The sequence below is a fragment of the Pezoporus wallicus genome, unplaced genomic scaffold, assembly GCF_028554395.1.
Source record: "Pezoporus wallicus isolate ANWC-B61680 ecotype Strahan unplaced genomic scaffold, APGP_CSIRO_Pwel_v1 contig_593, whole genome shotgun sequence".
Taxonomy (NCBI): domain Eukaryota; kingdom Metazoa; phylum Chordata; class Aves; order Psittaciformes; family Psittacidae; genus Pezoporus; species Pezoporus wallicus.
Window position 1 is genome coordinate 6,418,797 of NW_026642342.1, and position 17,293 is coordinate 6,436,089.

The 17,293-nt window shown below is 37.0% G+C and overlaps 1 protein-coding gene across 9 annotated transcripts in view; it reads right to left on the reverse strand.

Moving 5' to 3' along the window:
- Positions 1-648: 648 nt before the first annotated feature.
- Positions 649-17,293, reverse strand: part of ZNF644 (zinc finger protein 644) — a 78,469-nt gene continuing 61,824 nt past the window's right edge. For 7 of the 9 annotated variants that reach the window (XM_057429155.1, XM_057429154.1, XM_057429153.1 and 4 more), the window contains 5 exons: positions 13,664-16,707; positions 12,865-13,470; positions 10,166-10,288; positions 2,968-3,070; positions 649-2,473 (listed from right to left, as the gene is read on the reverse strand). In XM_057429155.1, the coding sequence (XP_057285138.1) occupies positions 2,281-2,473; positions 2,968-3,070; positions 10,166-10,288; positions 12,865-13,470; positions 13,664-16,676 (4,038 nt within the window). In that variant the 5' untranslated portion in view covers positions 16,677-16,707 and the 3' untranslated portion in view covers positions 649-2,280. The remainder of the gene's footprint in view (positions 2,474-2,967; positions 3,071-10,165; positions 10,289-12,864; positions 13,471-13,663; positions 16,708-17,293) is intronic. The other 2 variants (XM_057429160.1, XM_057429161.1) reach the window with 2 other exon arrangements.

Sequence of the window (17,293 nt, forward strand, 5' to 3'; positions counted from 1 at the left end):
TCCGCACAGTATGGCTTTACCTTACAAGCATTCTTAACAATACTAGATAAATATCATTTGCACTTAATTGATTTATCTGTTAAATAGCCACAAAATATGGTGCTCTCACAAGCACCTTTTTTGGTGAGAAGGTAAACAAGCACTCTATTAAAGCATTATAAACATTCAAGGTGATTTGATCACTTCCTTCTATCCCGTTTTCACACACTGCTGTCAAACTTCCATTTTCACTGTTTATAAAACAATCCCACAATCACCCACTGATTTTAAACTTGTGTTGTTAGTCCGCATACACATAATTTGTCTGCAACACACTTCAACACCCCAGTTACCTTTCCTAAAATCTCTATTTTTTTTCTCCAGTACTGATCCAGATCTTCGAGCTAAAAAAAAAAAGGGAATAAATTTTGACAATAAAGCTAAAATTATCTGTAGCAACTTGTACGGTAAAACATCTGACAGCACTGATTTAATGAAAGCCTTGACAGAGCTCGGATGGCTTTGTCTCAAGACCCTGCTCTGCACAGCTGAGCAGTTTCAGCCCATCTATTTCACCAGAACATTCACAAGCCTTGTCTGTTAACTCTGAGCTGTGCACATACAGGAAGACAGACATTTCCCTTCACATTTTCCACCAATCCAATGTAATGCATCTGTGAACAAGTCAGTTTATTGCAAGTAAATGTACTTTCACTTAAGATCATGAGAAGATTCTAATCTCAAGCAAGACAAATCAATTTCACAAACTTAATTCACACAATGCAAATAAATGCTTCACATTATAGACATTTAGATTTTCTTTAAACCTTTTTATTTAGAGATTTTTCTGGTAAGGAGATATACCATAGGAAAGCAATTTCACTGGCAGTGAGGTATGTATATACTCTACCAAAATACTCCTCTTAACTGCTTTTAGCTTTATTTACATATAAAGAAAATATCAATGCATATCCTTGGCTTAACTACAGTATCTGTTACCCTATATGAGTAAAATGAAATGTTACTCGCATACAAAATTGATTTGTAGAGGAATCTAATTTGAACAAAAATCATGTTCTGAAGACAGTTTAAATGAACAAACACAACTTATCATGACCAAGACACCTGCACCATATTTCCATCCTCACAGCACATTTATTTCAGTAATTCTGTAAGTAGGTCCTTAGCATGAGCATAGTGTTACAGTTTTCATACATATAATCACATCCAAAACAAGCTCTAAATTTTAAGTTGTAAACATTCTCTTCATATGTAGAAACATTTCAACCTGTGTTCGAATTCTCTAAAATGATCAATCTTTTAAACAGAATTATAAATGAGAAGTCTACTCTAACCGTGTAGTGAGCAATGCTTATTAGTACATTTCTACAGTGTTAAATAAAATAGTAGAGAGGCAAACTTCTGTAAGCAAGTCAGACTTTAAGTAACTCATCATAAAGAAACAAACTTGTTAACAAAAAAATGCGTTGTAATAAAGAAAGTTGGATTGAATCTACTATGTTACAAAAACAAGGGTAAATACCATCTTTGTTGACAAGTAGGAGGTAGCATGGATGCACCACTTTATTGTCAGTGAGAAATGCAACTGAAGTAAAGAATATTTCCTTACCACAAATTTCCAGTATTATGTACATATTTCTCTTAGAAATTTGTTTAAACAAGTTTCCCTCCACTTTTTTAGTACAAAAAGCCTCATGTGATTTAAAAAAAACACTTATACACCTAGATAGAATAGTACTAATTGCCCTATTTGAATGAAACAGTCTCTTGAACTATGAAGTACATGATATTTAATGCCCTAAGTTGAGTAAATTGTATTAGCAGTTCTTGGTATTATACAAAACACTACATACATACAAACAAAATATAATAATATCTTATTTTACTATGTAATTCTTTTTTGGAATAAACAGAGCCTTGATTTGGGTAACACTGAAGAGAACATGGATTCTTTGTTTTATTAAAATCTGTCTTTTAAGTACCCATGTGCAACAATTTAAAAATGGCTGTCGTACATGTAATGGTCTTGTATTGATAGTGAACACAGTAACTGACAAAAACATAATAAACCTTAAAAACACATCTTCCACCCTATATAAAATATAAAGACTACTTACTGTAACTGTTAAGTATTCAATTTCTTTTGATGTTACTGTAATCCACTTCCTCTATTTTTCTGTCTTTAGCATTTATAAACATAATTTAGTGTAGCAATTTATTTAAAAAAAGACAAAGTATTTCAAATTTACATCCAATTAAAATTTAAAATGTTTCCTTGTTCTATGATGCTGCTTCTGCCATCAGTAAAGAAAACGAAGTTTCAGTAATTGAAGCAGGCTTTTTAAGTAGTGATGTGACTTCAACCATGCCAGCTCCAGTCCGTGGAAGATTTGCGTTGACAATGTGTCGCTGCAAGTGCTTTATCCAGTCTTCTTGAACAGACAAAGGTCCTCGAAAGACCAGACCACAAAACCTATGCAGACATTAAAGTTATTCCATCAAGATATATCTAGCTCTACTGCAAAACTATAAAGACAAGACATTAAGTGGAAAGCCTGAATTTTCTTGAAGCTTGTTTCTATGTATTTTAGCTGAAAATGTTAGTAATTGAGTTCATTTACAGTAACTTTGAGCACAAACCCCTGCAGTTTATACAGCTGACACCCTTACATTTTTAACACTAGCAATAACAGTCTGTCCTTACGTAAGGTTTCTTTTGAAGGACCGAATATTACTCAGACATGACCAATGAGATTTTAGCTAGAGAAAGTTGGCAACCTAATGCCTGAGTATGATTGATTCCAGTCCTCTTGCTTAAGTTAATTAAAATATGCAACCATTTCCCCCTCCCTTATTATTAAATTTAATACAAACACATTTACAGGATATAATCTTAAATTTTCTTCTGACTAAACTTAGTGAGCTCTAAAGATTATTTTATTTGTTCAATAAAATAATCCTATGTACCTGCATCTGAGTATGTAAACTTCATCAGCACTATGAGGTAATGGCAGCATTTTTTTCTTGCTTCCAGATCTTGATCTTGACTTCTTTTGCTTACAGTCTAAAGCTAGGAAGAGAAATTTCTGTATGTGAAAGTGATACTTCAATAAGTGTTAACCAAACAGAGATATTTAGTAAGCATCCCCTATAGCAGTAGTGAAAAGACATTTACCTCCTTTTTATTCTACATTTAATTATAATGTAAATTGAAAACAATTACAGTGTGCTCTAAGAAATTTACTGGCAAAACACATGAAGCTTTTTTAGCTTAGCACAGTGCTTGCTCTTTAGAAGCCTAGATAATTTGACATTTGGCATTAAACTGTTGTTTTAGTATCAGCAAGCACCTACTAACCTATTAGAGAATGCAACAGAAGCAAAGTACCATTGGAAATTCCCTTTCATGCATAAAATGCTGTCAAAATCTTGGAACTTGTTTTGTGTTTCAAGGACCATCGTAAGACCACTCATTTTCAACCAGTCTACAACTTCATAAAGTTGCAGCTTTCAGCCAATACAATCAAGAATTTCTAGTTTGAATAAATCACCTATTTGTTTTCAACATAAAGCAAAAGTTAGTTATTTTAAGTTTCAAACGAAGCTTCCCTCACTCCTGTCTGAATTCTAATGCATCTTGTAAGAACTATGTGTTAATCCTTCACAGTGGGACAATCAACAGGGATGGCAAAGCCACTTCTGAAATTCAGTCTAAGCGTTTGAAACTATGTATGAAATTAATGTGTGTGAACAGGAAGCACATAGCCACTGTGTTCAGTTAGCACTGAGGTCTGTACCTCCCATAAACAGATGCGATGGAAATCTGTAACAAAACCTGAAGTTCGACTTTAAGCAGCAGCCAAAGTTAGGGGATGAGGGAATTAAACTGAGTTAATATTGTTATGATGAAAACAGCTGATAAAGCTCAAGAAAAAAATCAAGATGTTTGGGACTGCTTGAACTGAGAAGTAAATCTAGCTCTACTTTAAGACACTGACACTAAAACTCCACAGAAACCCGAAAGACAATAACAAGTGGTATTCTTGATACCACAAAGGTAAAATGCTATGCTACTAGAGCATCTTAACAGTAAAATAAAAACAAAGTAATGGTTACACTTGTCTAAGTTTTGAGCCCTGTAATACAAAACAGAAGAATAAATCCCAGTATTCTGAAGCATAAGACATCATCTGGTGAGGCAAAACATGCTGATTTAAAGAACACACGTCCTGCATTTGTTGTGCCCTCTAAATGAACACCCCTGTAGCCAAAACTGTTAACTTGTAGGATACACTCGGTATTTCCCAGTTCCATCCCCAGATCTGAAGATTTCTGTATTATCTAGAAAACTCAGAATGAATTTTTGAGGTTTGAAGGTACCAGAGAACTAATCAAACAAGTAGAAAGCAGGTATCAACCTGAAGAGACTTCCTTCAGAGCCTGCGTTAAGCCATCATTAGGAAGATGAGGCTCAACGGCATATTTTCTGATAGCAACAATGAAAGCAGTGTGGATATAAAGGCAGTAACCTGAGGTGGCGGGGGAGAGAGAGAAACAGAAATGGCCAAGACAACTTCTGGAAAAGTGAACAAGCAATAGGTTCTTAATGTTTTATGCTCTTATCAAAAGCTTATTCTTCATATAATTAGGAAGAAAAAAAAATCCAACTAACTTTCAGGCTGTAGGAACTACCAAGTAGTATAAATACTTTACATACTGCAACATCACTAACACCACCACCAGACATGTAAGCACATAAAATACTGAAACCCAGATACCCATTCTTGGAAGGGAAATACTTGCAGGAGAGGCAACGTGTCTGAAGCAGTTATTACAGCAAAAGCTTTGCCATTACTGCTCATTTTGCAGAACATCGTGGGAAGGAGGGAACAGAAGTCAGTATCTGAATGCAAACACATCCATGAGTTGCGTCTGATGTCAGTTAGCTGATGTCAGTTGATATGAGTAAAAAAAAAGGGCAGTAGACAGCAGGCTCCTTCTAGAGCAGCCTCCAAGCATTTGAAACAAGAACTAGCTTACTTCCTTCACACTGGCAAAAGTAAGACATTAATTCCCATCAAGAACTTAGATTCTGTTCACATACATCCCAAGCATTTCACGGAGCTTTCAGTTTCTTGCTAAACCTGAACTGGTCTTCTGCAACAGAGTTCCTGAAACCTAATGGCTTTGTATGTGTGTAATATTCTAAGAAAAAAACCCTATAAGGTACTGTGCAGGCAAATAGACAGTGACATAAACAGAACTGCCATAATGTTTGGGAGGTAGTTTCTACTTCCTTGAAAGGTACCTTTTCCAAGAATAAGAAAACAAAGAAAATAAAAAAATGTGCATCTTCTCTGAACCATTTAGGACAGAAGCTCCAGATAAAGCAATCACAAAACAAAGGACAGAAAATATCACCATAAAAGACATCAAGAAAAAAACATTCAGATCACTCAATGCACTCTTCCAGTAACTTCCCTAGGATTGTAAGTAGATTTTGCCTGAGCAAGAAGCTGTTACCAAAAGACAGCAAGCACTAAGAATACTAAACCTGTGTTCTGCAAGAATATTTTTTGTTCCCTTTTCATTTTATATCTACTGAACGTATTCCTTCACTTCTTAGGGGGTACGAAGCAGCACTAGTACATTTTGAAGTTACTCCCACGAAGCAGGAAATTAAGTGGAGAAAGAGTAACAGCTGGGTAAAGCTGATCGAAAAACGTAATTCCAATGCCAGTTATCAGAGACGTGTACCAGTAACTGTAACATACATCCAGTGTCCATCCAGTGAGTAACAAGTTGAAATGAAGTCGCATGCACACATTTAAGTACTCTGTTGATACGACGCTTACAAGCAAGCATCAAGTACATCACGCTATTGCTTCACCTGTAAGAAAGCCATGTTCTGACCAAAAAATTACTGTTCTTCCAATCCTTTACTGTAACAAAGCATGACCTGCTAAGAAAATGTTTTTATCACTTTCAGGAAGAGCCCAAGGATATTCAGTTCCAGTAAGCAGCATGGAAATTGCAGCAAATTGCCAGAGAGACACAGGAACAACCTACCATTAAAGCCTACTTTGTGGCTATCAGAGCTCCCAAACTATCCTCATTCTCCATAAAGGCTTCTTTTTGGAAAAAACCTCCTTCCTTCAAGCTTGGCTGCCCAGTGTTTCCTGGTTGCTATTCCAAAACCTTTTTGTAAAAAAACAATTACACCACTTCATCAAACCTCTTCAAAAAACACATTCTAAGTAAAAACGTTGCACATAACCCCCTTCTTTAACTCTGTGACTGCTTATCAATGAAGACTACAAGCAGATGGAGATGGGAGGCTTAAATGAGCATGCCTAAGACAACATGAACTAGGAAAGTCACAATTATGGGTCCTTCATGTCATAACAGTTGGTCTGTAGTTCACAATTAAAGGGCATCTATGCTAAATTGCACAGAATCATGCTCCACTTCTTGACGTCCCCCAACACGGAACATTTCTCATTTCAGGAAGACTGAAGCTGGGTCTTTATCCAGACTTTGTTACTTTTGCCACAGCATATGTAAGCTAACACAAGCAGAATAACTGCACACATAAATGGATCAATTAACCATTTAAAAACATTGCCAATTAAAAAGGAATAATGAATGTTCAGATTCAATCACTTGCAATCTATTCTCATCAATACTGCACAGTAAAATGTATTTGAAAACCCCCTCCAGTAATTTACTACCTGAAGGATTTAATGGGATACTAAATATCAGCTTATTGTGCTAGTTAATCAGTTGTAAGTGTAGCAGCACAGAATACAGACATGCAAAGCCAGTGGATCTCAGGTCTCTGCTGTAGCTGCATATGCTTCCAGTCAAACTTCCCAAAGCTACAATTCTGACAAAGCAGTATTAGAAATTATCTGGAAGCACAATGGCTGCATGAACTGCTACCTCAGTCATACTACCGGCTCAAAGGCCGAACTCCTCACTCTGTATTCTATTGTTCTCCCCCAAACTTCTGAAAAAGCAGTCTCCATCTACAGAAGCAAAGACTGAAGGAAAGAATGGTGATACCCAGAAGATGACAGCTGTAAAGAAGAGACTTGAGAACGTGAAAATAGGCAGCAAAGAGAAGATGTAAAAAGCCAGGGTGCAAGAGAGTATCAAAAGACTCAAGGGAGGAGGGGAAGGGTCCACAGAGACCTAGAGAAAAGAAAAGGAAGCCTGGATATAAAACTGTACCAAGAAGAGCAAGACGCACTGTGAAAATCTTGCATAAATCTGTCCAGTGCTCTAATCAGAAGAAAGAGGCAAGTCTGCCACATCCTCTGAGAAACACTGATGTGTTGCTCTTAACCAAAACGGATATACAAGATTGTCATCTACTAAAGATGAGCGATTAAATAATTATGTTGTTCAAAATCAGACCATATTAACAACAAATTCATGCTCCACTCAGACACCTGAAGACCATGATGCAAGCAGATACAAAAGGAACTATCCAAATGGACCTAGACAAGGATTTGCTATACAGTGGATCCATACCAGGTAACTACAGCCACAAATTAAGTTTAATAAACACTAACGTAGGAAATGCCAACAGCCTAGAAAGTTGTACATCTAGGATGTTTTTCTTGAGTCCATTCTTAAGATCTTCCCATTATGCTTAACATAGTGTGTTATACACATAGTGTACTACACTGCTAAAACTGTCAGGCTGTATTTGGAGTAAAAAGAAAACATCACCACCCCCCCACCCCCAACAAACTAAATGTGATCCAATTACTGACTCTGAAGAAGCAGGGCATCTGCTAGGAAAGCAATGTAATAGTCAACATCAAAACCACATGCAGACAAACTGCAAAACTGAGCAAAAGACTAGTACGCTAGCTAATGTAGTGCTGGGAAAGGTCTCCCTTTGGTGATACAGAGAGATCACTGCACTTCTGTTACTAAACACTAATGCCTAGACAGCTTCTGTAACAACTGCCAGTTAACAGAACTGCAATTTGCGTTTACACACAATTACAGACCTACAGCAAGAAACTGAGATAAGTATTCAACCAACATGATTTCTTTTTGGTAGTTATGTTTACTTTAGAAGATATAACAAAGGCTTTGTGAAAGCAGAAGAAGGGACCTTCTGTATGAGCATATCATTGCCTCCATATAGGTTCCAGGCTGAAGCCAAACCAAAGACATCTTGTTCTCAACTGCAACCACCTTTTAATAAAAAAACCCTGAGATTCCCCAACAGCAACACTCATAGCAAAGTTTAAAAGTAGTGTGTGCTATTGAAATGTTTCATTAAAACATTTATCTTCACTAAAATTTATAATATAAAGTGGAACATCAAATAAAACCACTTTTTAAAAGCTTATTTTTCTGGTCTATGAGCCTTGCATTGAGCTTGCTCAAATGAAAAGTCAACAAGCAAGCTTACACACTTTGCAGTTATAGCAGTTTTAATAGTAATGACTAAGTTAACATTGATTGCATGAAGTTAATGAAGTTATAGCTAGAACTTAAGCCTAAGTCACTGACTGGCTCCAGTGACGGGCCTTTAACCACATGGTACAGGCTATTTATCTCCAAATTTATCCAAATTTATTTATCAGCTCCAGCTTCTGCAATCAAAAGATTTGGGTTGTTTTAAATTCTTGTTTCTAACCTTTTTTTTTTTCTTTTTCAGCTTTGTTTCTAACCTCATTTTGCTTCTAACCTAATTTTAAACAAACTTCTAGGTCCAATGATACAAGCCTCAGGAGTTTTCTCTTAGTTCTTTTAAAGAAAGTGGCCACTGCTCCAATGAGCATGCTACTACTTCGCTAGAAAAATACATATTTTAAATAAAACAAATATCCCTGAAAGCACCTTAACAAGCTTCCTTCACTTTTCCCATTTAGCAAAAAGAAAGCTGAGTTACAAGGAGCTTGGCCAGGATCCAATTTCTGTGTACTATCCTATGTGCCACAGTGCTTCCTCCACTGAAGATTTCAACATGCAATTTAAATATACAGCTATTGGAAAGTATGTCACCAGTAGGTATATAAGCAAAGTAACTTACCACAGTTACAGCAGTGGTAAATGATGCCCACTGTCATCATCTTTCTACTGACTAAATATGAAAACTTTCAGAATCACTAACTAAAGGCATATACTCCTATGCATTGGATACTACTGCATCTGCTGACTTCCTTCTAAATCTATTACGCTGTATCTTAACTTGATGTAACATAAGACCTGGCAGCCACAGGACCTGTCTGTAGAAGTATTTCTTTTACCCTTCTGCAGAGAAAGCCCCTAACTCAGTTTGTCATTCTTAGCATAATGAATTACATCTGCAGTTAAAATCTGTGCTTGATGACACAGAAAACTGATGGTTGCCCTTCTTAATTACTGAATATCCCTGATTTCTTGTCTCCAAATCTTCCTCTCTATATTCCACCTCTGCTCCACAATCATACAAAGTCTCACTAATCTGAGCAATAATCTAACTGAACTCAGAAACTGCCTATATAGCCAACCAAACTGCAGGCCTCTGGAAATCAGGCAAAATATGCACTATTCAAGGAATTTCAAAGTGAAGTGGTTTTTAATAAAAACCATTAATAGCAGTGCCAAATGCTGTACTGCACTCACTCCACATCAGACCAGGTAATTTTGGGGTTGTGAGCCAAACAAGAAATGAAACCAGCTACATACAGTATGTTGCCATAAATACACAAACTGTAGAATTACTTGCTTTTCCTATCTGAACAACAGTACTTTTAGCAATTTCATGTGCTAGATTGTAAAAATTACTTGTTGGCTTGTTGTGGGGTTGGTTTTTATTTCCCCCCCTCTCATCAGTGAGGTACTTTTAAACACTTCATTAGAAGGCTGGTTTGGAAGTTGTGATATTGTAGGAGAATGAATTTAAGCAACCATCCCTCAGTTTTGCTTACATACCTTAAGTGTTGGATCCAAAATAAATGAATAAGAATGAAAATCAGGCATGAGAGTGGACAACAGCAACATACCTTTGCTTACAAGTTGCTGAAGTTTCATGGCAAATCAACTGTTTACCAGTAGAAGCTTCAAAATAATTCTGAATTAACATATGCTTTTGTCCAGTCTGATGAGGAAAATGTATCATAGACAGACTTGCTTTTACATCTGTAACAAAACATACCTGTCCCAGTCAAAAGTCCAGCACTCTTCTTTCGTGCATAAGCGCGTAAGTGGTTGGACAGGCTAACAGCACTTGTAAACGTCGTATTGCAATGCACACACGTTCTAAGCTTCACAGGCATACCTATCATTCAAAAGAAAACTATAATCCAGTTCTCTCTTCAAAAAAATGAAATTCTCAAAGCGTTGTAAAAAGTTTTCTGCAATAAAGATGGTTTAAAATATATTCACTGCATTGACGCAATTGTTTAGTATATTAGAAGGATCCAAGTTAACTATTAGTTTTCCATGTAGTGCTTTAAGCCAAACCATGTCATTTGAAAAAGAACAGAAAGGAGGCAACTTGAGCCCAGTAGGCTACTCTGCAGTTAATACCTACTATCATGTTCCTACAGATCTCCACATTATGAAGCTCTAGTCCCAAAATACAATCCTGCAATTTGAATAGCACAATTCTTTTGAGAAATTTCAGAGCTTGCAACATTTCTCATAAAGGGAATTTAAGTAGTCTCATTGACAAGGCGGTAATTAAAAGTGTTTTACCCACAAGACTGAAGAGCTCAACACTAAATTAGGCTGCTGTTGAAGGCTTGGAGAAAAAGGTGGTAAAACACAGCACTGAACAGCTGCTAAGACAGAACAATTTGTTCAGTGCATTTTCTGTTCATTACTTTAGCTGCACAATCAATAATGAAAGTTAATGATTTGAAGTTTTTTGCTAAGATCTTTGTGCTAAATAAATGATCAACAGAGTAACATGCTATTATCACAGGAAAGCAGTGAAACAATACTGAACTCCTCACTTACCAGACAAAGAAACCAAGAAACCATTATAACTTATCCCCTGCTCACCTTCACGGTAATGTTTCTCCCTTTGTTTTACCGAAGATACATTGTTTTGGTCAACGAACATTTCAAGTTCTCTATCAACAAATTATTAGAAGAATAAACAGAAAAAGCTAAAACTACTCAGCTGGAAACCCTGTGTTTGATGGAAAGAAAGAATGCTATTCTCCAGCAGCGCACAGAAGACATGCTGTTTTTTCAGGCAAGTTACAGAAGACGAATACTTGGCTGGTAAAAACCTTTATAAAAACTAAAAACCAGAATTAGAAACATTTGCCTTTTTTACGGAAAAACAGAAGAATTTCAACTTATGTTAAGTATTTTCGTATTAACTCAACTGGCGCAGTGCGTTAGTTGTCGAATTCTGTTAACTCAGCCAGAGATAGGCCCCCAGTCATAACTGTTAGTACTATACAAGCACGTGTTTATTTTTACCTGGTTGTTCATCACAACCAAACAGGAACTAGCTAGTATTCAGCAGTAAATATTAAAACAGAAAGCAATACAGAGTGTCAGGTTTGGCAAGCTATTCCTTTAGCATTGCTTTTCAAATCATTAAGCCTGTCAAAGATACACTTCCTTTATTAAGCAATTTTCTGTCTTAAAGGACAACCACGGATGTCCAGAAGACAAGAGATGTAATTCTGTTCCACCTCTACTATGTCATTTTAGAAAGCCACCTTTGTTAAGAAACTGACTGCCACACTTCTGTAGTCCCCTAAAAGAACTTCCAAGCATGTCAGATTGTTGTTGTGTTTATATGTTTAAGGAAAGACAAGAATATAGGTGAAAAAGTACTAGGCACTGCCAGTTTTACTAACCTGCACTGGGTAGCAACAAGAAAACCAACAGAACAAAAAATATTCAGGAGTATAAAAATAAGATCCTGCTCCTCAATCTAAAGATTCCTGCAGCACTATAAGGAGGTGTCCAAACAAGAAATGGGTAAATACAAGCTCTACGTACATGTTAAAAAGGATGTTGTAAGAATTCCCCAAGACCAGAATGTCTACTATGCGAAGTAGATTAAAAATATCACTCTGAAAACCTGCTCTATTAGTATACAGAGTATCAAGGAAGTTGATTACAGAATTGTTTCATTAGCACAATTCTCAGTGGAGGGGCAATCTAGGTTCTTATGGGTCAGGGGCTGTGCATCAGGAATCTGCTGGCTACAACTGTACTCCAACAAAGCTTGAACCAGCACAGTCTTCACTCAGGACAGACAGGCCCTAAGCAAGCATCAGTTTCTCACAGCAGCCGCAATTTCGAAACAAACAAGAATTAACCTATGTTGTAAGAGTACAATTGCCTAAAACCATCAGAATTAGTTGACAGTGATTCACCATTTTGCAATATTATGTGTTTATAACAGTATCAACAGTTCTGTTAGTTTGAGCAGATGTTGCTTTGCACAAACCTGAAAGACTTCAGTGAAGTAGCTCCCAAACCAGCTGTTTTAATGCCCAGAAACAGGGTTAGAAGCCCAAACATTTCAGAACTGTTAAGTCTACCAAATATGCATGGACACTTCAACTTGGTATTGAAGGACGTGTCTTGCTCCTTACTGAGGCTCATTTTATGTCCGCTTTGAGTTTGTATGCCCAGCCACATGCAGAACAGGAACTCTGTTCCATACAAAACCCCCTCAGTGCTGCTGTGGGTTATTTTTCACTTTAGTAAAACCATGTCAGAATAATTTGCTGTGCTACTGCTCGCAGTCAGTGTCCTCTGGAAACGAAATAAGAATTAAATGAACAGAATCCCAAATAAAATACTCTGCACTTGTACCTTCTCTAGGAATTAACAGATTCTTTGGAAATGCTGTCAAGATGGCTAGAAACATCTTCTTACCTGACTGCATAGTCAAGTCCATTTTTTGTGGCTGATACATCAATGGACTGTCTTCATTTAATGGAAGAACACATTTCTGAACAAACCTCTTTCTTGCAGTTTGATTATGAATCTTTTGAGGAGAAATATCAGGATTCCTCTCTTCTCCTAACCTCTTATTTTTCAGGAGTTCTATCAGTGTAAGTGACTGATTTTTTTTTTCATTATGTAGTACTGCTTTTGTTTCATCACATTCATTTAGGAAACTCAGCCCTTCTTCCTCTGATGCAGACACAGATGTATCTTCAGTCTTTAGGCCATTATGGTATGCTTCAAGAGGTATAACATTCTGAGATAAAAAGTCATCATTTGATGCAAATTTCTGAGCAACAAACGGTCTGGGAATAATGCGGCGACTGTTCAAAGCCTTTAGGATTTTTTCATACTTCTCTTCATTCTGCATCATCTCATTCAGAACACAGATTGGAGACTTGTGCGCGTCCCACTTGGTTTTGCCAAGCCTCTTCAGGTGTCCTCGCACATGATTAGACAATCCAATTTTAGTATCGAACCAGCCTCCACAGAGCTGACACGTATGCTCAGAGGAAGTTTCAGACTTCTCAATCGCTACAAAGGAAACAATAATAATGTTTTTTGACAACTACAGGCAGTGAGACATCACAACAGCAAATCATGACGACAAGGGGCTTTACAACAAGATAAAGCAAGTCTTGCTTAGTGCTCAGTAAATCCCTTTGTCCCCTTTACTGTATACCCAAATTAAAAACCAAAATAAAACACAGAACTCCCCCAAACTTACCTTTTCTAACACGTTTAACAGGAGTTCCTGTTCCAGTTCTTTTAAAATGCTGCATTTTGTCACTTGTGGCTATCTGTTCTGGTGAAACAACATGACGGGCTTCATAGCTTAGTCCAGCTCTGTGAAGATGTCCTCTGACATGATTAGACAATCCAACACCTGTTTCAAAGGTTGCTGGACAGTATGGGCAGGACTTCTTTTCAAGCGACAAATCAGTCCAATGGAAAACTGAATTATGCTTTGGCAACGCTGATCCTACGTTTTCTAAATTCTGAGGATCATGCAAATCATGCAGGAAGTTACTACCCTCAGCATCTTCGTAATACTCAAAATAAAAGCCATCATTCTGCTCAAAACTAAGTGAAGATTTATCACCAGCTTCATGATCTTCCATTTTACCTTTGAATATGGGGAATAGGTTTACATGCTCCTGATTAATATCACTGTAAGATTCATCCTCCACAGACTGTGTAGTGTAATCACATAGTTCAACATTATCCCATGAACTTTCATCCTCCGTTTCATAGCTGTCTTTTTTTTCATCAGAGTTAAGTTTCTGTAAAACAACAACAGTCATTTTATGCAGAAAATCTGGATAGCAATCCAAATCATCTCCTTTAACAGAGCCTTCCCTCTTGGATTCTTTAACCACTCTCTTTACAGCTACACGCCTACGAGCTTTACAGCCTTCTGCCCTTTTGCAATCAAGATTATTTGAATCCATGTAAAAACAATTATTACGGGGACTACTTGATGAGGAAAATAAATGTAAAGAACTGACAGAGTTGGACTCTTCCTTTTTTAAATGCAAAGGATAAGAGCCACTAGATTTTTTTATCATCCTGTAGTTTTCATATTTGTGCCTATACAAATTATTACCACGTGCTTTGACACTAGCTTTCTGCTTTGCTGCTTGATGAAAATATTTAGGTTTCTGGTCAATGCTATTTCTAATCAAAAAGGTCTTGTTTGTGGAATTTAGATTGCACACACTTACAGATGTCTGTGAAACGCTTTTCCGAGCCTTCTGTATCCTGTAGGGCCTCTTGTGAAGTTTTGCGAAGTTACTGGACTGTGAAGTAGAGCCAAATGATCTTTTTACATCCTGTTTTAAAACAGAGTTCTTTGGAAAAGTAGAAGATTGTTTGATCAACTGTTTTGTCCTGCTACCGAAATCTAAAGATTCTTCTATGATGCTGCCTTTTCTTTTGTCTAGTCTAAGATGGCTACCAAAGGGATCAATGCATGACGCTGGGTGCAAATATTCCATGTGTTTTTTTAAAATGCTTCTAGTTGATGTAGAAAAAGGACACATCTTACACATATACGTTGATGACTTTTTTGAGGATCCTAAATAGGGATCTTTCAAGGACGCCTTTTTCTGTGTTTTCCTCTGGGACATGTCGCTACCGATAATAGAACATTTGACTACTGCTCCATGAGCAATCCCTCGATGGCATTCCAGTTCATTTTCTGTCACAGCCATGAAATTGCATTCCTCACAGCAATAGTATCTTTTATCTTTTTCATGGGTCTTTGCATGCTGCACAAATGTTTTGGGACAATTGGTACCAAATACACACTGTGGGCACTGTAACCGTGCGCTCCTACCCTCATCCTGAAGTTCTTTTAGCTCACGGATTTCTTCCATCAGTTTCTGCCTTCTTTCCTGGTGAATTATCATATGTTTAAGAAGTGAATTGCGATCTCGAAATGTCCTTCCACATTCCCTACACGCATAGGGCCTGGGGACATTGAGATGACGGAAATGACTGTTCCCATCTAAATGGTACATCATATGCCTATGCAGATGCTTCTTCTCCCTAAAATTCACATTGCACTTTGTACAGGGATAAAAGGATGGTTCATCAGTACTGAAAGTGGATGGCGATTCAGATTCATCCTGTTCACATTTATTTTGCAAAGTATTGGTAAGAAAAGTGCTAGTGTGAACAGGAGAAGTATCTTCTGCACAGTTACTAGCAGGACTGTAAATGAGCTGCTGGATAGCATCAACAGCTTCCAGCTCTTCATCTGGGGATTCAGGCTTTACTTTACTCAATGAGTATTTTTGTGGTTCTACCATTTGCAGCTCCTCATTCTGCTCTAAAAAGTCAACATTTAACAGTTTTGATTTACTAGGAATACAACTGGTATCACCAAAACAGTCCTCAGTATATCGTGTTATTTTACTAACATCCATTTTCCTTTTCCGTTTTTTTTCTAAGCCTACTTTACAGTGAATGGGAGACTTCTCTATTGTGTCTTCATTTGTCATCAGAAACTGGATAAACTCTTTTTGTGGATCCCAGCTGGGATCACACCCCGATCTGAAACCACCTGTACCTGAGGAAATGCCTGTTAATGTATCGACACAATCATCTTTTACTAGTAAATTTTTATCATCCTCACAAACTTCTACTTGGCCTACTAAAGTGCTATCTACACTATTTCCTACTGATTTCTGTGAATCACAACCAATTGAAGCAGAGGTAGGTAGATTTTTAATGGAATGAGTCAGGTTCTTAGCATGTGCTACATCAGGTAACAAAAATAAAACTTGGTGCTGATTTGATTTCTGTGTTGTACTCTTTGCAGGCAGCTGAAGATCATGAACCACTGTCAAAGTTGAGCAGGAATCTGTGTGATGACCTACAGACTGTCCAGTGGTTAATGAAACACTGCCTTTATTCATAATGGAAGTCTTAGCTGAGGTGGAGTGTGAAACTGGTCCATTAACAGCAGTTCCTCTAGACAAGATAAAGTTTTCGTTAGAAACAGTAGGAGCACCAGTGTGTATAAATAGAGAAGCCTGGCCTCCACTTAAGGCTTTTTCAGATCCGTCCCTTGACAGCTCCTCAGGCAGAGTCAATGTATTGTTCTGAAATGACGTGTCGCTCTCTTGTGGTTTAAGAATGCCACCTTCTTCCTCAGATATGAAATTACCATCACAGAGGATTTCTTCTTCTTCTTTAGCACCAGTGACTTCAGTATTTATCTCTAAATCATCCATATTGCTGGTCTGTCCATTAAGTATATTTACACTAAAAACCAAACAAGAACAGAATCAGGCAATCACAGAAATGAATACCGCTAATTTTAATTGACAGCCTTCTTTACACTGTAATCTAAAAATATGTTTTGAACTTGTTAGAAATGTATTTTTTTTTCATTTAGGATATTCAAGATGTTTAAAAAAATCAGTACTGCAATTATAAAAATTACATATACATATATTGTACTAATAACCATACAGCAAACTAGCGACTGCCCAGTACCCCAGTTCAAAAACACCTACATGCAAGCAAGATGGGGGAAATGAGATTGTCAAAGACTTGTGCAAATATATTCTACATATATATTAACATAAACAGAGTTTAGTTTAGTTTTAGAAGTAAAACAAGTTCAGAGTAAAGGCTACTCAGATACCTACTAGACATCTTAGTGTTTTGTTTGTTTGCTTTTTAAACATACTTCCCTTTAGAACCTACGAAACTAAAATAATCTCTAAGTATCTCAAGGTAGCACTTTTTTTCATAGTGCTTGTATACAACTGACCTGATGCTATACATAAGCCTGAGGAAGTGCTTGCTTTGGTATTAAAAGAGGAAGCTAAGCTGACTTCGAACA